The sequence below is a fragment of the Cyanistes caeruleus genome, chromosome 1 (assembly GCF_971803275.1).
Source record: "Cyanistes caeruleus chromosome 1, bCyaCae1.hap1.1, whole genome shotgun sequence".
Lineage (NCBI taxonomy): Eukaryota > Metazoa > Chordata > Aves > Passeriformes > Paridae > Cyanistes > Cyanistes caeruleus.
Genome location: NC_141701.1, coordinates 29,141,482 through 29,168,048, shown reverse-complemented (window position 1 = coordinate 29,168,048; position 26,567 = coordinate 29,141,482). Strand labels below are relative to the sequence as shown.

The 26,567-nt window shown below is 39.3% G+C and overlaps 1 protein-coding gene across 3 annotated transcripts in view; it reads right to left on the bottom strand.

Moving 5' to 3' along the window:
* The window catches only part of ZNF704 (zinc finger protein 704), a 91,730-nt gene that overhangs the window by 16,888 nt on the left and 48,275 nt on the right, over positions 1-26,567 (bottom strand). For all 3 annotated transcript variants that reach the window (XM_086884077.1, XM_086884085.1, XM_086884082.1), the window contains exons 3-6: positions 10,893-10,996; positions 6,613-6,845; positions 2,947-3,047; positions 882-1,143 (exon numbers count right to left, since the gene is read on the bottom strand). In XM_086884077.1, the coding sequence (XP_086740203.1) occupies positions 882-1,143; positions 2,947-3,047; positions 6,613-6,845; positions 10,893-10,996 (700 nt within the window). The remainder of the gene's footprint in view (positions 1-881; positions 1,144-2,946; positions 3,048-6,612; positions 6,846-10,892; positions 10,997-26,567) is intronic.

Genomic DNA, 26,567 nt, shown 5'->3' with positions numbered 1-26,567 from the left:
CATGCACAAAAGTCTAAAACAAGCCTGTGAATTCTCTATAGCTCCCTCTGACCTTTTAGTAGGTGTGCTCCAAACACACCACAGAAGTTTTATCTGAACAATGCCGTATATGATAGTTATTGCACCTGATAAAATTAACAGAGTTCAGTTCTCCAGCGCATAGGCAGGTCAAGGACCACACGACTTAATTTCTCTTATGGTATCCAGACCAAAACATGTCAAGTTTTAGTTCAGTTTTATTATTAATGCTTTCTGCTGAAACTTAGCAGGAATGTTTTACGACAGCACTTTCTGCCATTTGAAAAGCATCACCTCCAAAATTAGGAAGATCCCATATTTGTTTTTTCATTCGTCCTGTTCTACTTCATAACTACAACCTGACATCTCACACTGTACAAAAAGAGGAAATGAATTGTTGTTGGCATTCTTTGGGTACTTGTTGACACTTCAAGCAGAGCTTGTACTTGTTCAATAAAAACAGAACTGAAAAGAACACTTTGGGAGGGATTCAGCTGACTGGATGGGAAATTTTACAATGCAGGTAACCCCACCTAAGCACATCACCTTGGGTTCTCCTTACGGTCAGTGAAAATTGAATTGATGTAGGCAGTGAGATACACAGATCAACTCTTCTCAACCTGAAATACGCATCTATGTGTGGCTGGATAAATAGCACCCCAAAACCCACTGCCTGTGGCGGGCACATAAACAAATGAAGAAACAATAAGCTCAGAAGACTACATCTCAATTTAAATAATAGAAATGCCTTTGAATGCTCTGAAAACCTTTCAGCCCATTAAAACCCAAACATTGTGATGTGACATTTTTTTACACATTAGTGACATTAGTGCAATCACTGGAGCTAATACCACTGGTATTACCTGGTAAGCATGGTCCGTGTGTACGAGGTAGAGGTTGGTAGGAGCTGAGCGGCTCAGAGGTGTCATCAATTTAGTCTCGGTTTTGGCACAGGAAGTTTCAGGACGGATTGTGTCTTGGGTGGGAAAGGAAGGAGGAGATGCTAAAGATGGAGAGACTGGGGAAAGACTGCTTAAGCCATCAGCTACTGAGTCTGTGTTGAGCCTGATTTCTGTATAGTAAAAATCCTCCTCTCCATCACTGTAGTCTGACTCTCCTACACGTCTGCATCAAAAGAAAAAAGTAAGAATTGATTGAAAGCAAGAACCCTGAGGTAAATTTTAAGTTCTAGATGCATGAGTGAATATATTCATATTGTCGATAAATTAACATTTGCAGTTTCAACCCTCCCTACTTTATCTGCATTCTGACTGCAGGTAATCTGAAGGGAAAAGGAGTAGCAGTTACTTTTTTCCCCTCTCTGTGTTATTTTTGACAAATTGTCTCACCTTGGAGTAGATCTTTGACTCCTTCAGATCAAGTATCAGCTTCTCATTTGTATCTATTGTAAAGTTAACAAGAATCCCAATGCACTATGTCTTCAAAAGTCATAGCAATGATAAGAGACACAGGCAAAATATACTTCACTCATGTTACAGCAAACAATACACAATCTTATCAGTAGTTACTTAATTATGCCACATATAGTTATGGTTGCCATTCACAGTAACTTTCTGTAATGGAAGAATTTGCTAGAAAACAGTCTCACCATGCAACTCAGATACAGCACTCATTTGGGCTGGCTTGCCATGGCCAGGAGTTTCTAGTCCCACTCTCCAGAAGCAGACTTATTGAAGGAAGGCATGAAGGAGGTTTAATTGCCTTGAAGTTTCATCTGATATGCATTTGAGCACAAGGGCTAACAGTGAAGCAACCCAGTCAAAGCAGTAGCTCAAAGTAGACTACATGTTGTCTTGAAGTCCAAACCAGAACTTGTTGAGAGAACATAGGTCCAGCAGGTTTGAAAGGCTCTACTGGAAGTACCATCCATCAGAATGCAGGCAGTCACTGACCGCAAGTACTCTTTCCAGAAAACTCTAACTCCAGCAAATTCCAGAAAGGTTTTGCTATTTACTTCTCCCTCTCCCACACCACAAAGAGGATGTCCCCATAATATAAAGCACAAATCAACATTCCTAACTGCATTTTGAGAGAGATTTTCTCCGTTTCCCACAGCCTTACTCTTAAGCCCAATGGTAACTGCAGACCTCTTCAAGACCATCCTGAGCTCCAGATCTTTGCAGCTGGTGAGAAACTGTAATGTGTGTCACTCATTTCTCTTCAGTTTTGTTTCTTTATTTCTCTCTCTTTCTCTCTCTCTCTCTCTCCCCTTTCCTTAGAAGTATTAGAGTCATTATTAGCTGTTATTATTATAATCAGTGTTTTATTTTGTTTAAGCCATTTAACTGTTCTTGTCTCAACCCTCAACTCAAGAGGTTTACTCTTTATTCCTTTGATTCTTCCACAGAAGGAAGGGGATAGTGAGTGAACAGCTGTGTTATACTTAGCTGTGGTCTGGGTTAAACCATGACAACATGCAGCTCAGTTTCCTTTTATTTTTAGGTTTCTTATGTGGTTTGTGGTTTTGGTGGGTTTTTTTGCTTTTTTTTTTTTTTTTTTCATTAATTCAACTCAGAACTGGCACAAGCACCTGACCTGATGTGAAACAAAACTGAAAAGTATTCATGTAAGACCCTGAACCTGTCTACCACAGAGTGCCATCCCAGATGTGATGTGTAGACAGCACATATGACATAATGGCACTGAGCAGTGCAGCTGACAGGGAAGTGCAGTGTGACCTCGAGCTCTATTTGACCTTCTAGCAAAGTTGACAGAATTTCAGGAAAGAAAGTGCCTAGCTGTTGGAATAAGTGCTCATTCACCTTGATGCACTATTCTGCAATTTCCTCAGAAACACAGGAATATGAGAGAGAAGCCAAGGGCAATCCAGTTCATCTCTCCAGCCAAGGGCAATTGCTCCTCTTCTAGACCAAATCCTTTAGACTCCCAAAAAGACTGCGCTCTTACCCAAGGTGAATGGTCCGTATGTGTTTCTGAATCCCTGCAGCTGTGCTCAGTACCTTTCCACAGTTCTTCCACAGGCATTTGAACATCACCTTCATGGAGTTCTGAAAATTATGAGTAAAGCAACATTAGTTGTATGGAAGTTGTAGGGATATTAGGAAAAATTTATTCCCTGGAATGGTTGTTATGCACTGGAACAGGTTGCTCAGGGAAATGGCTGAGTCACCAGCCCTGGAGGTATTTAAAAGACTTGTAGATGTGTTGCCTGGGGACATTGTTTAGTGCTGGACTTGGTAGTGATGGGTTAAGGGCTGAGAATTTCTGTGACTCTGTAATTCTATGAAGGTAGAAAAAAATCCCAGACTACCCAAACCAGATAAACAGCTACAAAACAGTGTCAAGGTTCAGAGCCTTTGACTCCAAATTCACATTGTTCTAATAGTCTTTTGTGGAGTGTGTCACCCTACTGAATTCAAGAGAACCCAATGAAACGCTGCAAGAGCAGCTTGTGACAAAAATTTACCTCTCTCTGTTCATTGGCAGCACTCTTCCACTTTAAAGTTTCAGTTCCTCTACTCAGGGAGGTGGATGATATAAAAACTTCCACTTCTTTCAAAAAAAACCCTGGTGAGGACTTCTCACTTAATCCAAGGCACCTTCTTAAATGAAGATCTTTCCAAAGCAATCTCTTATGAATGTTTCTGCTCTGGATATTTGCAGCACAAAAATATATTGTGCCAGCAAAACATAGCTTCTGTTATGTCAATATTTGCCATGACCTGGCACAAACTGCTTTTGTTTCACTCAGAAGCTGCTGTGGACCTTACTAAGAAAAGAAGTTACCTGCCTGTGTGCAATATTTAAAAAAAATACAGGTAGAATCTCATTTAAATATCCTTTTTATATTCTTAATATAACTTAATATGACTTCATTGATCCCCACTGACTTATCATTAATTTAGAGCACAGCCAACAAGGCTATCACAAGGCTAGTCTTCAACATGTTGAAGACTCTGAAGAAAAGTAGTCTTAAAACAATACAGATGTTACAAACTCTAGAGATATTTAGAAGTTAATTTTACCCCAAAATGGAAATGATTTTGTACAGTTTAAATAAAAAAAAAGAATTCTAAATAGCTTGTAATTCTCAAAAATATTTTCTTCTATTATTACAGAACATATTATTAACATGAGGAAGAACATCAAAATACTGTATTATTATTCTGTAATTTTATTTACATATAAGAATAAATTAATATATTCATATAAAACTTATTTTTTTTTAAAAAAGGGTGGGGTGGAAACAAGCACATCCTTAGGGTTAAGTACATTTCACTGTGCCTTGAACAAAAGCTGACTTGGTGCTCTCTTCAATTTGGGCACCTTGGAATGCATGACAGTAGATAGCTTCAGCATTTACTAGCAAGATAATGATTAGAATATAACTCTAAAAAAAAAACCCACAGCTGATGGGCTTTTTAAAATACAAGTTGATTGTAGTATCGTGTTCTCATAGTTCCCTGCAGTCTAACATCTCCTGTTTTGAAGTTTGAATGCTTAGGGCTTTGAGATTTGAGGTACCCGATCATACTTGTTGTATGAAAAACTTCTACTTTGGAATAAATTGCACATAAATTGCTTATTTTTTTATTTGATAATACAACTATCAGTTAAATAGATACAGAACTCTTTTTCTTTTCTCATATTCAATATAATCTAGAAATTCTGATTCATACTTTTCTTACTTCCATAATATAATACTAAATACTATTATCAGCTCAAAAACACACAACCAACCACCACCTGTGTCAACAAGATGAAGGCCATGTTTATAACTGACATCCTAGGAACTCCAATATGACATCATAAACACCACATGCATCTTTATGAACACAGAATGGTTTAACATCCATCCCCAGTTTGATGGGAAAATCAGTCTCCTAGCTCCACTGTGGTTTTGGATTTATTGTCAGTGGTTTGCAGAGTTTGCAAAACCCAAAGTACTTTTAACATAATCAGGTGAAAGCTCACTCAGTAGAAATAGAGAACATGCTTACATTTCCTCCATTTCCTTTGCAAAAAACACCTATTCATGCTTAATATTTTATTTAAGAAAATAATGGAACATAAATGGTTTTGTGCAGAATAACTACCTTAGAGGAAACTTTTAAGCAAATAGTAAGGTTATCAATCACTCTATTTCCAGATTTACTCCTTCTGACTTTTGCAGCCCTGAAGAATAAATGGCCTGAATATTTTTGTTTCAGCTTCTAAAGATGCTAACTTGTACTCAGATCAAGTACGATGCTGGAGCCAGAATAAGAAAAAAACCTGCAGGAAAGTAAGTTAATTTTTAAAACCAAGTTTGGCATGGAATATTACTGTTTATCTAAACAAAACATTTGCCATACAAAGCAAAATCCCTGTGAACCAGAAGAGATAGTGTAATAGACCTATGGTGGGTACATAAATAGAAATATTTGAATGCAACTTAGAAAACAATAAAGACAGCAGCTGCAAACCCATCTGTCTCATCACAGCTGAACAGTAAGAGTGGTGCTAATAAGGTGAAGGTTAACTGAGATGTAAAAGGCAAACCAAGACACTTCTGCACTCCTATTCCTCCTGTCCCACACACCCCCAAGTTGTCTCTGTTAAGTGCAACGCTCAGCTCCAGTTTCTAATTCATTATAACAAAGGTGTCCTCCAAAATAATTTTTCCTTCTTAGCAAGATGCACAAAGATTTTCACCCCTTTCCCATGAACAAGGGAAGAACTGCATGGGTCAGCAAATAAGCAGCTTCTGGAGCAAGAGGATAAATCTGAACAGGTTTAAACAATCATTAAAACTTCTTCCTGCTGGTGATGAATCAATTAACTGTCTCAGACTGAGCCAGAAACAAAATCACTAAGGGAATAAATTCTCTGATTTTAATTCTTACAAAAAGCCTTTTTAAATCTTGCTATGTAAAATCTGTCCTGTTGCGTTGGGAGGGAAGGAGACTTGGACTAGTGCCATCTCTTTGTTTTCTTTCCTTACAGAGAAGCTTGCTGGCTAGCAATGGTGCTTTTTTGGGGTTAGTTTTGGACCTTTTTTTTAGTGTCATGTTTTATTTAGACTCTTTTGTACTCCAACTGAGGATAAATTTGGCTAATGCTAATACTATATCAAAAGCCATCGAGTCTGAGCTCTCTCTCTCCTTTTTGCACTCCATATGTTTGTGCAGAGAAACCTTCACAGTATTAAGGTATCTGACATGCTGTCAGACAAACAGCACTTTCAGGGAACAAGAAGTATTAAGGCCATAGTCAGTTTTTGTGATGACATGTAAAGGCTGCCTGTTGCATCCTGCACACAGAGAATTTGTCAAAGTAGGACAGAAATCCCTTGAATGGCCAGAGGCAACACCTTCTGGAAACCACTCTAGTGTTTTCTGAGCAGGAGGCTCTGCAGCACCTCACCATCTGGCAGGAAATATGTGGCGCTGATGGCAGCATGTGTGTGCAGGAGGTGACCACGTTGAATGAGACACAGTGACTGTGTTAAATGGATGACAAGGAAGGATACACAAGCAGAGGTATTTGGGTGACCTGTTCCTTTCTCGCAACAAAACCAGCCTACCAACATCCTATCTACCCGTGGGTATGGACATTTAACACGAGGCTAACCTTTCTCTTCCTAGGAATGGGTTCATCGAAGAGAAGGTTGCTTGTTTCACCTTCATCAATACCATCATCTGGCTGGGAAGGTGTCCGAAAAGCTTTGAAGCTATCAGCTGACAGAGGTGGAGATGGGGTGGATGGGTTGGACTGGTCACTGGGAGCGTTCCAGCTCCAGTATCCACTGCTGCTGGTACTAGAAGGCACAAATCCTCCTTCTTTCCAAGATCCATTCAGGGATTCTGTCAAGAACAAGAAAAACTATTATTACAACAGTATCATTGTGATAGGGCTTAGGAGCTCTTTTTTCTAAGGTTTAGATGCCATGTTGATAATTAACCGCACATTCAGTAAAGGAAAGTGAAAGCATTGGATGTAGAGAGGACAACCATATCTAACCCACTGTACACAAATTACGTGTTCCACACTTGATTTTCATTTGATTTAAAGTAAACAAGCAAACAAACAAACAAAAGCAGCAAAACAGTTTTAAGAAACGTTGCATTTGAAAAGATAACCTGTTCTGAAGCATAAACAGCAATAAACTGTCATATATTGCATGTGTGATTTAAGGAAAAACATTTAAATTGACCTTTAAAGGTCCTTGCAAATGCAAACTGTTTTATGATTCTAAATATATCCTCAACTTTCAACAGGAACACACAACTCTGGTGTGGTACCAAAGCAAGCTCCAAGCCTCTGTATGGCCAGCAGGAGATCCACTGGGGAGGGGACATACACTCTGAGCCCCAGAACACTAAGCAGATCCACAAAAGCATGACATTCTTCCCAGAGTAAAACACCAAAGAAAACCATAGTTACACTCTGTTTTCTTAAAATCTCTCAATACAAACACCTCTGCCTAATCTGAATCTCTGCATGAGGTGGTATGTATCCCTTGGGAAATACAGGCATCTGGTTTCAGAAGTGGAACACACAGACACTGGATCACCTCCACACCTACTCACCAGAGGAACTGCCACCTCAGTGGTGCAGCTCTCCTGACATTACATGGTAAGAAGACATTTGAACCCACAGCTTATACTCTGCAGCACCATGGGTGGGAAGTAACAGCACTGCGTGTGCAGTCTGAGGCACAGCTTGAGCCATGCTTCACATGCAGAGCTCCCCAGGCATTAGACACCCATCCCTAAAGGGCTCCTGGCAGCAGGGGAGTATGTAGGTCATGAGCTCAGCAAAGGCATGGCCCAAGCACATCCAGGGTGCAGCCACAGGCAGCTCTGCCAGAACCCTCAAGGTCTCACAGGGCTTGGGCAAATGCGCAGGAACAGTTTAGGTGAGGCTTCTCCCTAAATCAGGCATCGGAAGCTTTTCCCAATGACATTGTAGGTCCTGAGTATTGTGCAATACCTGACTTTGGAGGTGGCAAGCAAATAACATCTTATCTGTTCATGAATCAATATTTAAGTGTGAGACAAGTCCTTTCAAGCCAGTGCCTGTCTTTAAAAGATCTGCAGAAGTCACTCCTTCATTCCTTCTCAATTTCTTACAGATAAATTTAACTACTGATATTGGCAAGAAAGTGAGCTATCAAAAGCTTACCCCCAAACCAATGAATTTTTGGGTTTTTTTCTCCTAATTCAGTTGGTTTTGGACAAAATCCTTAATGACTAACAACAGCTGCTCAAAAAATCCAGAACACAGTGCCCCCTTGAGTAGGCAGCAGTACTGATTTACTGATCAGAACCACACAGTGCAAATGGAATTGATCCTCTCCCTCCACTCCTTCCACTTCCTCTTTGGAAAAGGACATACATACACATTTCTGGTAGCTCCTAAGTTAACATATGAGAATGTCATCTCTTATCTCATGATTACAACCTTCATGTGACTGTAATGAAGGTGGGTTTTGTTTCTCTGAAATATTTGGTATTTCAGCCTTGTGCCAAAGCCAAAAAATACATCTGGGATCAACTTGTGACCTTAGCACAGCTAAAAGTTTCCATGTCTTCAGAAAAACAAAGGAAAGCTCTTTCAATTACTACTTTCTGACTCAGTTATGGTGGTACTTTGTATTCTCAGTGCTTACAGCTTCTCCTTACCTTGCTGAGAAAGAGATGTAAATCAAGAATATTTTTAAAGTAGCATGGAAAAGACTGAATGAGGTTGACAATAGGAAGAAACCAAACACTGGTTCTCATTCATACTAACAAATCTGTCAATGTAAAGAAGTTTAATATATAAATAAATGCAACTTACTCTTATTTTGGGGCTCTTTTCACATTGCTGGAGTTGTGTGAAAGAGAACCAGACCAAATATTATTCAGTTGCAGAGAAACAAGGGCCAAACTCTGATCCAGTTCACATGGGTGATCATTCCCAGGAATTCCAGCACGGATCTGACTTTAATATTAACGTTAATGTTATTTTTTTTTTTTCTACGCAAAATTCCATTTGTTTTAACAAATGGTCCTTTAATTATACTGCTACTTATTGCCCTTTTTTGGAAAAGCATGTAGAAAAAAACTAATCACTAATACATTTGTTGCTTGTATTACTAGGATCAGAGCCAAGTCTTGCAACACCAAAAAAAGCTTTAAATTATTAAGTCTGTAGACTTCTATTTAAGTCTTTAGTAAGGCTTGACTAAGGCAAAACGAAGATATTCAGGGAGAAGGTGCCCAAAACCAGTTTCAAAATCTTGCCTGTGACTACTGAAAACACGTGAATTACTTTTTCAGGCTAGTCTTCCCAGATTTTGGGAAACAAGCCGACAAGCTATATGAAGAAATATCAAAGAGCACTCAGTCTATGCTAAGAAATATCAAAGGCAGCTAAACAGCCACCATTTGCCTATTAGCAATACAAAAGTCTTGTTTGGAAGATCTTTCCAATCGACAGCTGCAGCTAACGTTAGTGCGCTACTGCTCCTGGCAAGTGTCACCTGCTCAGACTGTCTAAGGTGGCAGATACTGCTTCGCCCCCAGCAGAGCAGCTCCCCAGGACAGGGATGCAGCAGGGGACACATATGTGCCTTGGCCACACCAAATCCCTGCCTGCCACATCAAGCACAGATCCATTTTCAGCTGTATTTCTGTCTGTGAGCTGAGCAGCTGGAAAGCAGGTGTGCTTTTACCCTTCTGCTGACCTTTCCCAGGGGCTGGCAACATCCTGTCCTGAAGCGTGACAGTCACCAGGGATGTCACTGCCTGAGGTTTCCCAGGGCTCCTCAGAGCAGTGGCACTCCAATAAACACTTCTGGCTTTCAACACTAGAAAGCGCATGAACAAAGGTCATGGGCATTCATGGCCAGAATTCCAACTAAATGGATAGAACTTACATTTCCTGAAAATAAATGGAAAACCCACAGCACTGATATTTGCTATGAATCCCTTTAACTTTTTACAGTGGATCATGCCTGTTCCCATGAAGAAAAGCAAGTATTCTTCAATCTTCCAATTAATGATAGTAGGAGAGCACCTAGTGTTTTTTTAGCAGTTACAAGTGAGTAAGAAAAGTCTGTCATACAAACAATGCTGAGGTGCCCTAAAAAGGGTGTCCTAATTTAAATTATTCCTTAAAATAAAACACTCCTAAAAATTTATTTTAACTCCAGCCAATCTTTCATAGATCAACTGTATTTCATTAGCAATCTCTTCATTACCTGAAACTTTTTATACTTATTTTTATTTGTGTGTCTTCTGCTATACCATGAATGAAGTAGTCTTTAAACGGATTATGGGTTTGATGAAAGATCATCAGAGAGTTACACACAGCACAGGAATTGGAGGTGTAGAGAGAAGCAGATCTCTTGCTGTATGGATTGTTACTGCAGGGCCTCTCAGCCAAGGGCTGTGATCTAGAAGTTCTTTGCATTATTGTGGTTTTGGGTAAAATCTGATCTCATTTCCATGGAGTAGATGACAACAACTAACTACTGCTATCATGTTTCCTGGATAAGGCGCTCAGAACACGATTTAGAGGTGAACATGATGGTGGTGCCAGCTTGATGGTTGGCCTTGGTGATCTTAGAGGTCTTTCCCAATCCTAACTGTTCTACAATTCTAGGACATTAGGTATGCAAATGCAAACAAGCTCTTTGAAATATTAATGGTTTCAGTGAGGTCAAGAGACTTTCTGAAGTGCTCATATCCCATTTATGGAATGGGCATCTGGAGCAAAACTCAGTATGATCCCCAACACACCAGAAGACAGCCACTCACTGTTTGTTCTCCACCATGGCCACAATTCCTGGAAACAAGTCCCCCAATAAAGGCAATAAAGGAGCCTGGCACCCCTTCCCACAGCCCCTGGCTCCAAAGGCTTACCGTTGGGTCGGACAGGAGGGCTGCGGACCAAAGGGCTGGTGGATAAACTGGTGAGTACCATGGCTGCTGTTACTTTATCCATGTCCAGTTCTTCCGAAGATTTCCTGAAACACAGTGAGTGGGAGGCAGGAAACACATCAACAAATATTGAATTTTTTTAGTGGTTTTTTTTTGTTTTTTTTTTTGGGTTTTTTTTGTGGTTTTTTTTTAATACCAGCCCAAATCCTAAGCCAGCACATTAACCAAAACAAGCTGCTGCACAGAGTTCTCCAAGCATTAGTTTTCTGGCAACCTGAGCATATCAAAAGGCTTCTACAAGCAAACTAACTCAGTGTAAATAGAAGTGGGAAAACAGAATACATCTTTGTATAAAATTTTCAGGATTACTGTGACTCTCTATAACTTTGACTTTGTTCCTTTTTATTTTTAGAATTTCAGCTACTCATATTCTTAGAGCTAAATATGCTCTTAAGGTGGTTTTCTTTTTCCTGGATGAAGACATAGAGATGCAAAATTACTGGCAACATTAACAACATACATTAGTCTCTGTAGGGTAAAGAAAAACTGTGAACTGGAACTAAGGGATGTCAATTCATTGCTTCTGCTTAACACTATTAACACTCCCATATTCTCCAAAAGACTGATCATAATTTTTTCCCATATTTTTGGTAAGATTAAAAACCAAATATTTTAAATAATTAGGAAACTGGCATAAAAACAATTCAGGAGGCACAGAAAGGTAGGGGAGAGAAAGGGAGAGAGTGAGAGAGAAGGTTATTTTGTGGGTGTGATGGGTGTCTGAACCAGCATGATGGCACAGGAGCCATTGCTGCCTCAGCCTAGTCTTGCTGGGAACCTGTGTAAGTCAGAGGAGAGGACATGGAGAATAGGTAATAAGGGAAAGCAGAGCAGCCAGCTTTCCAGGGAGAGGAAGAGAAGACTTGGACAATGGACAGGAACCAGGATTCAGTGATCCATTCCTCAAGGTGTCATGGGGATTTTTTAGGCAATGAAGGAAACTTTTTTTTGTCTGTAAAAATAATATTCTGTCTTTTTTACCCAAGAGTAACTCTCTGTCAATGTAAAATTTCTAAGGAGTCAATGCACCAAAATAAAACTACCAAACCCACTACATTTAGCAGACTTTTGCTTTCCATCCTTGTGGGCTGGAAATCCTTGTGGGATTTCCACCTTGTGGGTGGAATCAAAGCAGACAATTTTTTGAAAACGTTTGCTTTCAAACATATGACTGATCATCCAAAATCATCTTCTCAATTCCTAGAGATCAAGTTAATTTTGTTCTTACAAAAAGACACTTCCTCCCCCTGTATTCCGCTTTCTGGGTCTCTGGAGATGTCTCTGTGCCTTGCGAGGAGCTCTGCTGAACATATCAGGTTAAGTCTAATTTAAAGCCCAAGACAAGAACTGGTCAGCTACCTGCTGTTTCCCATCAACTGTAAGTCACCAAGAGGAACAGGATGTGCTGGGTGCACTCCCTTTTCTGGAATCCTATCTCACCCATCAGGTGGAAGGTTCATTAACTGAAAGCTATACTACAGTCAAAGGCTCTTGATATTTTACTGAGCAAACCTTGAACTTGTCCATGAAATGGTTCACAGCTGCTTTCTGGCTGATGCAAGGACCCACACAGATGCTGATGAACACTCTCCCACACTACAAAACAGCTTAACTCTCACAACTGTCTTTTGCAACACATCAGTGCCTGGAACTGAAACACTGATGATGGTGCCTGCTGTGTTCTGATTATATCTGTAGAAAACCCTTCTCTCCCCCAGCCAAGGCTTTTGCAAAGAGCACAGCAGCCATATGGTCATCATCAAGTACTGGAAAGGTCTTGGCTATCTGCTATAATCAGCTGAATCCTGAATCTGTCACCCATTAGCTCCTTGTGCCTGCAGAGGAGTGTTTCACTCAGAATGCCAAATTCCTCTGGGCTCAGAAGATCCTTCCTCAGGGCTGACATGGAGATGGCTACACTTTCTCAAGACCAACATTGCCAGATGATTTTCCAATTAGCTAATATCCAGTATGAAAATCTAGTTTCTGAGAAGGCTTTATGTGCTCTGTAGCTCACTCCTGCCAGACTACACCAACTGTCCCTCTGACTATCCAGTTGTGAATGAACCATTACTGTCTGCATTTCTGCAACATATGAGGACAAAATGAGCAAAAGTTCCTGGTAAGATGGAGAAGCCAATCCCTAGTGTTTGCAATTGGCCTTCCAACAAGGCTCTTCTGTGTGTGTGGCAACAGGACTAACATGTTCCCATACAGGCCTCTGCAGAGCTGCAAAATCACACTACAGCAGTTGTTGCAAGCGTTTGCCAAGTTGGTGTCAAGATGTTAGCCTAGAACAGGAGCTAATCCCAAAGTTTCCCCAAGGAGTTTATAACTAACTTCTTCTAGTTCTTCTGATGTTTTTTCTCTCCTCTACAATGATTAGCACTACTGTTTTGAAAACATAACCCTTCCTCCAAATAATTTTACAATATCCCAAAATTGTCAGCATTGGCATCTATGCCTAAGGTGAAAATTTTCACAAGCAGGAAAAGAACAGGAATAGTCATGAGAATCCTTACTAGCCATGCTAGAGCACACTCTTGCAATTACTGGAATCCTTTTTTCTTCCTGATCCAATTTAACAGGCTCACAGCCCAAGTAAAACAAACTTTGGACTTTTTCTCTGCCCATTTTGAATGACAGTCATTTTTACTATTTACTGCTCCTCAAATGCATCTTGCAAACAAGAACACTCCACTCATATTTCCCAGCCACAAGAATTTTAGCAGCTACAAGTACTGGCTTACGTGACTCTGCTCCATTCTTACAGTTTGGCTCATAAATGTAAACACACATATTTCATATATCACTCAGCCAGTATTGCAGCAGCAGCCTTTAAGATACAGGCAAGGCATAAAACTGAAGACTGCAACCACTTAAGCCATCTGCATTTAGTCAGCATCACATGTGAGTGGATGCCTTAAGACTGTCCCAGTACTTCCGCGCTTTCTCTGCTGGTAAGCTGAACCTGCACACAGCTGTTCAACACTATTTGGAGTCAGAGGGGAAAATAACTTGTTTGTTACGCATCACTTGTTCCCAAAACAGTTATCCACCATTGCTAAGGTGATTTTCTGTGGACTGAAATCATAAGCCCTGATGTTACTGTTATTAGGTGTCACGAAATTTAAATCAGTTGTAAGATCATCTACTACATCAACTATTAAGATTTCTTCTTTTCTCTAACCTCACATCCCAGTCTCCAAATGTCATCTCCCAACTTTTGTATGGATGTATTTGTGTCAGTCCAGTCTGCATTTGAGAACCAAGCAGTTTTGGATCCTTTCTTTCCAAGTGTTTGTAAATCCAAACACACGAAATAGCCAAATTACAATGATTCAGCTGAGATATCAGCAGTAGAAGTTACAGCTCTACAGTTGGAGGTAGACCTTGTAACACAATCCCAGTTCTCACCATTTCAAGTCTCCCTACTTCCTCAGCAGGGAGAGTGGTTTCACTGGATCCCTGCAATTAAAAGCTTGGCAATTAAAAGTGGCCTTTTCTTTAACAGTCAAGGCCAATCAGACTACACTTACTCTTGATCAACCCTTTCTTTGATTTTGCTGATGAATTTGTTGCCTTTTTGATAATAATTTATCAATGTTAACCAACCATCACAGTCTCCCCAGTCACAGCTCTTTACAAGGAAAGGTTGGGTTTAAACTCCAAAAGATGAGAAAAAGAAGGTCCAAGACATGTCCGAAGATAGGCAAGTGTTCCAAATCAATGCAACATCCAATCTCCTACTCTCCCATTTCCTCTGCCAGCTCCTGGCCACTGTTAACTTCAAACTCCCTACTAAGTATTATTCCCATCTTAACACACCTATAGGATAGTTCTATTTTTCTTCTATTTTTGAAGACTTGCTCTCAAATAAATCTTTAGAAATACAAATTTTATTTTAGTTTTTAAGTCTTGAGACTACACTTGATTACTTGCATGGCTTAGATCAAAAAGCCTGCAGTCCTTCCTCTTGGAAAGACTGAATTTTAAGTCAGTACTTTACCCAAGCATATTTTAAGGGTACTGGAGAATATTCTCCAGAGCAGAGCAGAGAAAGTGGTAGTGGTAGCAGGTACTTTTGATAAAATTGACCCTACTGAAGAGCACAACCAAGTTAATTTGAAGCAAAGAAAAAAAAATTAATTTTCCCTGCTCACAACTCCAAAGCTTTCAGTTAGTTAGTTCCCTGACCAGAAACCTCTGACCCCAGTGCAGCAAGGCTAAAAGCAATGAGGCACTGGTTCACTGTGTTGAAAGGGCTCTCCTACACTCCAGGGCTGCCTCAGCACAGCCTGAGTGTGGGCCAGGCAGTGTTTCCTCACCAGGGCTCCACTCCCATCAAACAAGAGGAAAAGCAGCATCCTGCAGCTGGCAGGACCAGGCTGCAAGGGGGTAGAAACTGCAACACCACAAGAAGAGCCCCAGGGAGGGGAAAGGGAATGATATGTGCAATAACTTCACGTTATTGCAAGTAGCACAACAAAGACGTTGACTATAAAAGTTGATGGCCACAGAACCAACCTTCTTCTCTAGAACCACATACCCCTACTTTCCAGCATTGTTGAGCCTGCCTTTCCTTATCCTGCTTTATAAACAATAACCATCTGAAGCCCATAGGCCCTAAACATTCAGATTCACTAAAAGGCTTACATTTTCCTTTGTTTTAGCATAGTCAAGATTTTAGCAAGCATTTATCTGTTTCTTACTGCTAACCTCACTAAAGAGGCATAATAATAATAAAAAAGTAACTAGGATTGATAAGAAGAGAAGCAATCAAGCACAAAAAGGCTATTATTCCATGTTAACTGTCTACTGTCCTCCACCCAAAATTCAGCTTATGACAGTGGTTCACAAAACACCTTGGGCCTTTTGTAAGAAGTACCATATAAATATGTGTGCATTAATAATCTATAACTGGAACAAAATAACACTATATTTAAATTGCTCTCTCTCTCCCATACTTACATGTGCTAAATTCTCATAAAGATACCTCTGAAACCTGAGTCTGATCACTTGACTATAGCCATATCACACAGGTAATGTCATACTGAGCACTGCATCAATACTGATAAACGTGTTGTTAGAAGCTTTTGACACCAAAATATGATTCAGCATATAATAAAGCATTGTAATCAGTGTACTAGTAATAACAGAAGCACACTTTAGGAGTAAAAATCCTAAACTACATTTTGCAGGTAAAATAAAAATATTTTCTTTTTCTTCAATTCATCATTAAAGGCAAAAACATGTTGATGAAGAACCAGCAAGAAAATCCATTCACATGGCTGTGACTCCATCTATCTAAAGTAACTACAACCACTCTTCTACAATCAGTAAAGATCTACATCATGCTACGAAGTATTCTTAGTCCATACAATATCTTGCATTTACCATAATACTTGGTTACCATCTAACAACTCAAAATACTGACAGCACAGATAAATTATCTTACTTCATGCTCTTGTGTTTGGTTGCTCACTTGCCAAATTACTCACTTGCCAAACACAAAACCAAAAATTACAGAGAGAATGATCCATACAAATAGTCCAAGGTCTTCAGCATTCTTTAGTAAAGACCATAACTTCCACAATAAAGGAAAAAGCAAAGGGAAATATTTCCAAATATTATATTAAATCAGCATAGTCATATATCATAAAATGATATATCTCAGAGAACACCAAGAACATTACTATTTACACATTTAAAAAGAGAACTGGTGTTTGATATTTAAAAGAGAGATATAATAATAATGCACTAATTAGAAGTTAGGGATTTCTGTCTTTGCTCATTATGTCAAACATAAAATTAACATTTTCCACACTAACTTTATATTTGCAGACTAATTCATATGCAGAATGAAGGGCCTTTCTTTGTTTCTGCTGTCCTTTTTATACACAAGCAATTTTTTTTATACTGACAGTGACAAGAACTCATTACGATAAAAATACAAATATAGGAACTTTTCCTCTAAAAAAACATATATAACTGAACTTCTCAGGGAAAAAGAAAGAAGAATACATAAAACACTACCTCAAAGTTCTTCATCTCCTCTTGGCCAAGCTAACAGATTTTGTGATTCAGTTATTCAAAGGGCCTTTGGAAGTCTGGCTGGTGTGTTAGAACCTGAGAGCACTTGACAGACTCCTCAGTAACTGAGACGTTGACTTTCTATTTCGACTGTAATGGCTTAAAGACAATAAAGTCTCTGCACATCAGTCCTAAGAGATGAAGGGAGACAGTCACAGAGTGGTTCTCAGCATCCTGGAGTAGAAAATACAGTTTAACAGAACTGAAGTGGTGTGTAACACAGGCAGTTTTCTCCAAGTCTTTTATTTGAACTGGCATCTAGCACTGCCCCACTAAGAATAGGCCTGCTTTCACAAATACGTGTTTCTCTATTGTCTCCATTTTCACTAAAACCACTACATGACAGAAGAGAATCCATTCATTTTTACAACTATTTTGTCAATGTAGATATCCAAGAAACTGCACTATTTGGTTCCAAAGGTTGGCTGATGTACTCTCCGACACACAGGACTCATCTTTGTCTCTCTCCCTCTGCTGCTCCTCAAGCTAGATGGCTTCCCAAGCCAGGTGTGTCCCCAGGAGCACTTGGAGCACCATTTCTAGCACCCTCTCCTCCCTGCAGAGGTACAATCCAGTGATGATACCCTGGCTGCCATGGAGGCTACCACCACACCAGGCCCCTCCAGGAGTGCTGGCAGAGCTGCACCAGCAATAAAAAGGATGTCAAATTTACTGTGATTTCTGTTGTCTGAGGCAAACACTTCCCATGGACACGCTCTGCTCCTGCTGCCCCCTCTGCAGTCCAGTGGCAGGAATAGCTGCTTTGCCTGCTAAGGCTCCCCAGAAAAGTTTGCTTAAGTTTTGCAAAGCAGATGGAAAATGCCTTTTTCATAGAAACCTTTTTATTACTGCTTTTTGAGCAACTTCCTTAAAGATAACTGAAACTTCAAACATATCCATATGGAAACAGGACTGAACTTTAGATCTTACAATCTGATTTACAAAATATGGGATACAGTGTGCTGGGAGTGGGGAGGGAAAGGATGGGTAGCAAAACACTGCTGTCATTATTGGCTGGTGATAAGATCTCCAGTTTTAAATGCTCTGCATAAATGGGAACAGTGAGGCAAGCCAAATTCCACCCTGGGAGATAAGATGCAGTTTACAGGAACAATTTACTCTATATATTGAAAAAATTGATCCAATGAATAATTTTTACTTTTCAAACAGCTGCAACCTATCAGGAAAACTTATCTGGTGAAAAGCCCTTCAGGCAATGACTGAAGTTGAAGTAAGGGTATGACACAGAAGTTGTCTGCTTCAATACCGAGCAATCAAATAAAGGGTAATTTCTTGATAGATTATGAGTACAAAGCAAAAATTAAATTAAGAAAGGAATAACAGAACCCTGATGAGAATGGTTATCCCTTATGGTCATCCACAAATCTTGAGGATTTTTGGGGAAGATTTTCTGTTCCATTTTTTCTACTTTAAAGGCCACTTGCTGATGCAACAAATAACTGTCTGTAAACCAAGTCTCAATAGTGCCCTGAAGCAACAGACCAGTTATTCCAAATTTTATGCAAAATATTAATGTTCCATCCCTTTCCTGCCTGTGCCTTATGCTACTGTTTTAGTTTGTTCACAGGTACATCCCCACTCATAAATGAGATCACTTTGACAGGGCACTGCTTACAGAAAGAAACCTTCACACTTCTGATGCTTTCCTCAGGAAAAGGAGCTGGACCACTTGCTCACTGCAATACAAATTACCACACTGAACTTGAAAAAAGATGGAAAAATAACAAAACAAAAATTCTATAAATCTTCCTTAATTTTTGAGAACAATGATTAGCTGAAGAAACTCTTACAGAAGATGCTACAGGAACTTTGTCTTTCCCAAAGTAAGAGAAAATGCAAGGTCAAAAATCCTTCACTTTTCCTTGTTACCCCTTTATCTATTGCAAACAGCATGATTCCCACACTGTATGAATTCCTAATATATCCCAAAATATGTTTTATAATATTACTGCATAAATACAGTCCTAATGCATATACATGGGTAATTTGTTTAGCACAATTTGTCTCTAAAAAGTTGCTGAAAGTCATGTTTAAAATAATATTAACTTTTTTTCTGCCACAGTAAAGTATAATTTTTTTCTAATAAAATACACATTGACGAAACACTTGAAAAAACCTGCAAGTCCTCATCTCACCAAATCAAAGAGCCACAGGCATGTTCTGTTGCTACATATATCTGCTAATGTGAACAAGATGGCAAGCACTTTGCTGAAATCAAATCAGTCTCAAAAATGACCCAAGGGTCAGTTTCTGTTTATTGTTAATATTTACATGTCATTCTTTCTGCACTTTCCAATTATTTGGAAATAATTAATTTTTTTTTTCAAGCAAGAAGCAAAGAGAATTTTAAATAAAAAGCCACTGACTCTGGACAAAATTTTGGACAATGCCAGCACTGCTGAAAGAGATCTGGAGACTCAAGGCAAGAAACACTTCTGAGAAGATCCTCTGCTTCCAGCCAAAGTGAGATTGTATACCCCAAAGAGCGGAACCATTAAGCAATTGTTTCTATGGTATGCACGAGCCAAAAGGTCAGGGCACTACAAACAGTCTTCCAGTTTGCTATTGCAGCCATTCAGGAGACATGCACTATAGTTCACCTCACAACTGGTTGGATTGCTGTCCTTCTCCATCCATTAGAAACCTGCTTCAGAACAGGGAAGGAACAGAGTGAGCTCATCTTGCCCTCTCCAGTCCCGACTTCCTTTCAGCTCTAGTCCTTGTACCAGTTCTGCAGGGCTACACAGACTACAGTACCTCTGACAGCCAATTCAAAGCCATTTTCTCTATGCACACATTCATGGAAAGCATCCAGGTACACCTCTCAGATGGATTCTCTTTCCATTTCCCTGATCATCCTACAAGTCTGTGTTCATTTCTTGTTAATAAGAGTTGTTAATAAGAGTACATCCATCATGAGCAAAGCAGCTCCAAGTGCTGTTAACATGGTCACATCATCATCTACAAGAACAGTTATTTCCCTGTTCCTGTTGGAATCTATGATTTGACTCACAAGGAGAGCTCAGTCACCTGTAAGGAACACTAGAACCCCACTTCTGTTCTCTTCATCATTGCTTGTTTACAACTAATGAAGTTGGAATTATTTCGTGCTAATGAACTCTTTTTAATTTTAATTTGATTTTAATGCTTCTCCTTTCTCAGTTTTCTCAGGAAAGATCGAGATAGCAGCACATCCAGATACTTTTCAGATAGAGCAGTAGGGTGTATGGTACCAATACCAGTAACACATAAACTCTCATACACTATATGTGTTACTCTACAGACCACTTGGGCCAGTACCCTGAAGCCAACACGGACTGTGTGAAAGGAAGATGCAATACGGACATTCCCACACTGATGTATCATCCTGTCCTTGTGATCTACAAATTTCCTTATATTCTCTGACCAGATTAAAAAAGCACAAAAAGAACATTCTAGATATTTCAACACACCTTCTATTAGCTATGGCTCTTCTTTTGTCAGCTATACTTTTCCTCATTTTCTCCATTCTCTGTACATTGTCCTCCTGTCTTGATTTCAGTCATGTTCCAGGGCAGGGAAAAGAGAAATCAAGTTACATTATTCAGGAGACAAACAGTACCTTGTAGCATGTTTGATTTAGTTACTTCTGCAACTTTTCTGTTGTTTTCAAGCTACCACACATAGACAGCAGAAGCTCTAAACTCATCATTACTTTATTTGCTATAACATCACCTCCTATCAATTGCGTTTTTGATAGGAGCAGATCTGTTTCTTTACATCAAGCTCCTTACATGTTTATCAAGACACAGTTCAGGATACTGAACCCCAATGCTGAGACATGAAGGAGTTTCAGAATGGAAATGTCTCAGTCAGACAGAGATCTGACTGATGTACTTTATAGCAACCCACAGTTCCTCCGAATTACACACAAGAGATACAAAGTGAAGCCCCCAAGGCTATTCCAGTGTCAAGAAACTGCCTTCGCCAATTTTATGCCATGATGACTCAAGAGACAAGCTGATGTTCTGACAATGCACTGGCAATGTGTTGAAGAGCTAAAGAAGGCCTGAGTCCTTTTGTTTTAGGAAAGAGAGTGCTAGATAAAAGACTGAAATAGATACCACCACATTAAAAATACATTGTGTGGTAAGCACCAACATCTTGTACACACTTCTACACCATATAAACTTGATTTGGGTGATACATTTTATCACTAGGTCTTTCAGATTTTGCAGATAGGCTGCCTTTTTTTTTTTTTTTTAAATCTCACAATTACAGATGAGAGGTTTCTGTTGTTTCCTTAGCACCTGAAATTTCAACTGGATATTTTGAATTATCACCACCAGATAATCTCCAAGCCTAACCAATACAGTGTTTTTAACAAGGGCATCTGACTGAAACAATTACAGCACAAAGACATCTCTCCACTGAACCATCTCTTATAAAGAAGAAATATATTAAATCAAACATCCATCTTTCTTCTTACTTTTTTTTTTGGACCTCTTCAAACCATTCAGAGGTCCAAAACAACTTAATTTCTTCCAAAGGAGCCAAATATAACCTTGTAGATAGCCATCTCCTCATCCCATGAGTTAAACTTTTGCTGAACAGATAAGAGCTAAAGATACGTTAAAAATTATGGATATGAAAAAAGACATAAGACAACAAGATTTTAGTAGGTGATTGGACAGTAAGGAAATGCCACAGAAGATTCTGGGCAAAGTAGGACCTATCAGGCATGAGTCAAAGGTGCCTGACATCCATGTTAAAGCATCACGAGGGTTGCCAGCTTTCTGTGGCTGACTAAGCCATCTGCACAGTTGGTGTGTGGAGAAGTTGGGGCTTTCAAAGAGCACTGTCCCCTGCATGTACACTGTAGAGCATGTGCATGTGACTGTCAAAGAAATCCCAGGCAGGAATAACTGCACCAAAATTTATTTATTTATGCACAGCACAGTAATATCAACAAGAAAATGAGAAAGTATGAACCATCTATCTAATCTAGACAGCAGCCAGTGCTCACTGATAGCAGGTATGAGACTCCATGACCATACATATTTTTTTACCACTCAACTATTGCACTGAAGATGCTCCTCCTTAACAACCCCACTGGAGATGAGTTTAAAATAATCTCATGTAGAAGGCCCCTCCTTAGTCTGCAAACAAGTAAAATTGTTTCTTTATTTCCCAGCTCAGGATGTTCTCCCAGGGTACAATTTTCTAAGTGATAGATGTTTGCAAGGAGCAGTGGTGACAGATTACTCTTAGCTTTTTTTTTTCCAGTCATGTAGTATTGTTAAGTGTCCAGCATCCTATATAATGAGAGTTAAAAACCTCAACAACAGGTCTAGAGCTTTGCTTTTAAACTGTACCATGGGTACCAGTCCCAGTGTGAGCAGGGATGTTTCACACATAGATCTGGTGATGTTGCAGCTGGGAATGATCATTCTTCCTGCAAGAGCATGAACTGATAATGTTTGTCATGGCAGGAAAAACAGTACCACGCAGAAAAAACAGTACCACACACCACTACTTTGCATTACACTGCACTCAGGCCATCATGCAAGATGCCACAGTTCACTTAAACTATGTGACATTATAGCATCTATATCAGACCTTCTGATCTACCTTAAATTAAACAAGCATTTTACCTTTTACCACCCCACCACCATTTAAAGTAGACTTTTTCACTTATAAACCAAAAACTGGTAGTATGAGTGATGATTTGTGACAATTATGGATACACAGTGGTTTCTCTTCAAAGCTAGGAGGAAGTCACTTAGTCCCTAACAAAATTTCTGGGCTCTGGTCTCTTTGAGGGAAGTGAAAGCATTGCTCTTTTAGAGAGAGATGGCAATGGAAAAAAAAAAAAAGTTTTACCATAGAATGACCTGGGTTGGAAGGGTCCCTAAAGATCATCTAGTTCTAGCGCCCTTGCTGTGGGCAGGGACATCTTTCACTAGACCAGGTTCCTCAGAGCTATGCTGGTTATGTTTTTAAAACACACACAACAATCCTCATGGAACAAACTGGACCTGAAGTTAGTATCTGACCTTGTAACTGAGACAACTGCAATACAACAATACCAAATCATCAAAAAATAAAGGTTGCACAGTCAAGCAGAGACACAGTTTGAGAGTACGGGAAGGCTGATATTCAATAACTTGCGATATACGAAACACCTTCTGAAGTGGTAGAGGATACAGAAAAATCTAGAGGCAGCAATTACCACATATGGTTCTACTGGGATAACAGGAGATTAGGGCAAAACTAGTCTGAAAATTATTGCCTTCCCTGTCATTTGTTTCCAAGCAGTTTACCTATGATCTGTAATTATAGAAAATAACCAAAAAAAATATTTACATTTAGAGTGAAATAAAGGCAGAGCTTCATGAACGATCTGGAAATAAGAAAATAAACATGGATTAAGAAATCCTATGAAACTTATTTTTGATAATTGGAAGCGTACCAGATGATCAATTTAGACAGAACAAAACTAAAGGGAGGTATCAGGAATATTTATAAGTACTCCTGATCTAAATGTATTTCCAAGATGCTTTTAACATTAAACATTCATTGTGCTATAAAGTATGTTTGCTCTATGAGTCCAGGGCTTTTTGTTGTGTTTTTGTTTGCTTTTTAATTACTTGAATGCTTTGTATTGAAAAGAATGAAACCACTGACATAATATGTGCTAGCTGAAAAATTCATCTGGTTTAACTCTGCTGTCATCTTTAGTGTTCTTGTTCTGAATTCAGCCTTTTTTTCATTACAAGAAACTACGAAAACTGTGGCCTGCAGGTATCAAAGGGAAATTAAGAATACACCACCCAGCTTCTGGTTAGTATTAGGTCCAGCTTGCCCCTCAGTTTACTCTGCTAGACAGAAACACTTCCTTGGTAATGAATGTATTTGTGTTGGAAGCTGTTTATAAAGCCACACTACAACAATGCTGTACAGACTCAGTTGCTGAGTATGTTCTTGTAGTTTTCAAAACAGGTAGCAAAATCTGCTCACCACCTTTTTTTCATTATTATTTTTGTCTAGGAAAACACTGCTCTCACAATTATGAGTGATAATTACCATGAGATAAAACAGCCAATCACTTATTGTGGGTCAGGTATTACACTCATGTTATCCATTCTCAGACTTCAGTAAAGTTACTCCTGCTGCTGAGAGAAGTACAACAACAATCTAACAGTCACTGAAAGAAATTGCACTAAAATTTATCTTCATTAACATCTTCACCATTTTCCATAGTGTCCTATGCAAGCAGTATTCTGTATTAAACTACAGATTCATGTTGTAAAACCTACCAAAGTCCTACTCAAATGTCCATGTTACAGTTGATATTACAAACTTTATTTCTGTTTCCATCTACCAAAGACAACACAGACTTTAATGACAAGAAGGTATCGTCTTCCATTGTAGCATTAAATTTTCTTCTTCCTCTCAGAAAAGAAATGGACTCTTTTCCACTATTAGTCAATAAAGTACAGCATTCTCCATCTTTTTTTGTTTTCTATTTTCATACAATTTGCAATGGCCTAATGGTCTAGTTTCTTTGTCTTCAGATCACAAATGTAGAAGTGGCTAAGCATGTGGAATGTTCCACACTAATGAATTAGAGTACTTATAGTCAGAGAGGCATTGGCACTTAAACATTTAGCTAAAATTATTTAAGAAATTCTCTCCATATGCAACAACAGCACCTCTTTCTTCAGAATGGAGTCTCAGAGAAGCACTGTTATTAGTTCATTCTTAAAATTATACCCACTAGAAACAAAGGCTTGGAAAGCTGCAAGAACAGCAAATGTAGCCACATCCCACTCTGCACACTGTCAGGCAAACTACCCACAGTTTTTGTAAATTCAAACATCCTCGCCCCTCAGCCCCATTGTGATGCTCTGCTCCTGTCTTTGTACACTACATTTTCTTCCTGACACCACACTTCCCATAGCATGCCTGTCTTTTCCAATAACCATCAAAGAATTTCAGGGAGAATAAACCCCCCACAATTTAATGAAAATTCTAAGGTTAAGGCAAATAAAGACATTAACAAATAAATAAATCTTTTCATAAAACAGACAAAAAGCCTTAGCCTGTGAGCAGCTGGCAGTCAGGTTTTGGTGCCTGATCTGCCTTCATCAAGTCCTCTCTGCAGTCCTGGACAACCACAGCCTCCTTGCTGCTCTCTGGGGAGCCCCCAGTTAGAGTGCTAGCTACTTCGGACAAAAGAGACATGGCCTTCATGGAGAATGAATTACTTCTTCTTGAAAAGAAGCACTGAAAGCAGCATTCACCTGACAGCAGGTATTAAAACAATAAAAACACGAGCACTTCCACAGGGGGATTACATTACTATCCTGTAGATACACTGTATTTTGTTCAAGCTAGAGCACTGCAGCTATACAATATCTTTGCAGAACATTACAGCATTTTTCAAATTTACCACTTTTATTTAAAGAATAAGCTATCTTGAGAACATCCATTATTCCTGATCATTTTTCCCCACAGAAAAATGAAGGCGACTGAATTTATGCTTTCTCCATTGCACATCTCAATACAGATGTAAAAACTGCAATGCAGCTGCAACTCTCCAGTGGAGCTGATAGCAGTCTCATCTCTACCATCACCATTTGGCTTTTAAAAGATAAACCATATTATTTCTCTCTTACTTCCCTTCAACAATCTTTTCTTAAACACACAAAACCTGGACTCTTCCCCTGTCAAGCACAACTCAGCAGGTCACTAATTCCCCTGGCTAGCTTAAGGTAATTTTTGCCTTACTTCATCTTCAGCGCAACGTCCTCATATAACTTGCCATTAAGGAAAACATGTAGGTGGGAAAGTACTCCTGGATCCCCAGTATGATCTACCTGACATGAGTCACTATGGAGAAGTGTCTGACAACTTGGCCAGCAAAGAGCTCCTCCTCTGGGTGGTGGAAATAGCTTTCTATCCTTTACGTGGTAGGATTTTGCTGTTTGTGCTGCAGATCTAAGCAGATGAGCAAATTTAGGCCAGCACCTTTCTTTAGACCATGCTGGGTGTAAGGAAGCCCAAGTGATACCAAGTGTGTTTAGCAGGGTGTCTCCTTTTTTCAAACAAAGATGATTGTACTCTTACAGCCCTGATCATTGTGGCTGCAGCTTCAGTAGTAGGTTCAACTCACCCCTTGGTCTGCATTGTCACAAAGGTATTGATCCCGGACAGCACATACAGATCCCTTCCCAAAATATGTGTATGCTTCAGGCACTACTCCATACAGACAAAATGATTAAAATTGCCTGACTTGGAACTTTGAGAACTATGGGTCTCACAACTTGGCCAACTAAAACATATTAAAATCATATTTGTGACAAACAAACTTTTTGCAAAAAAAATTTCGGCATTTCTGTGCTTCAGGGATGACTGCTAACCATGAAGAAATACACGGCAGAGCCACTGACTACAACAGCTGGACATTTTTACTAATGTGATAATGTACAGGATCATGTT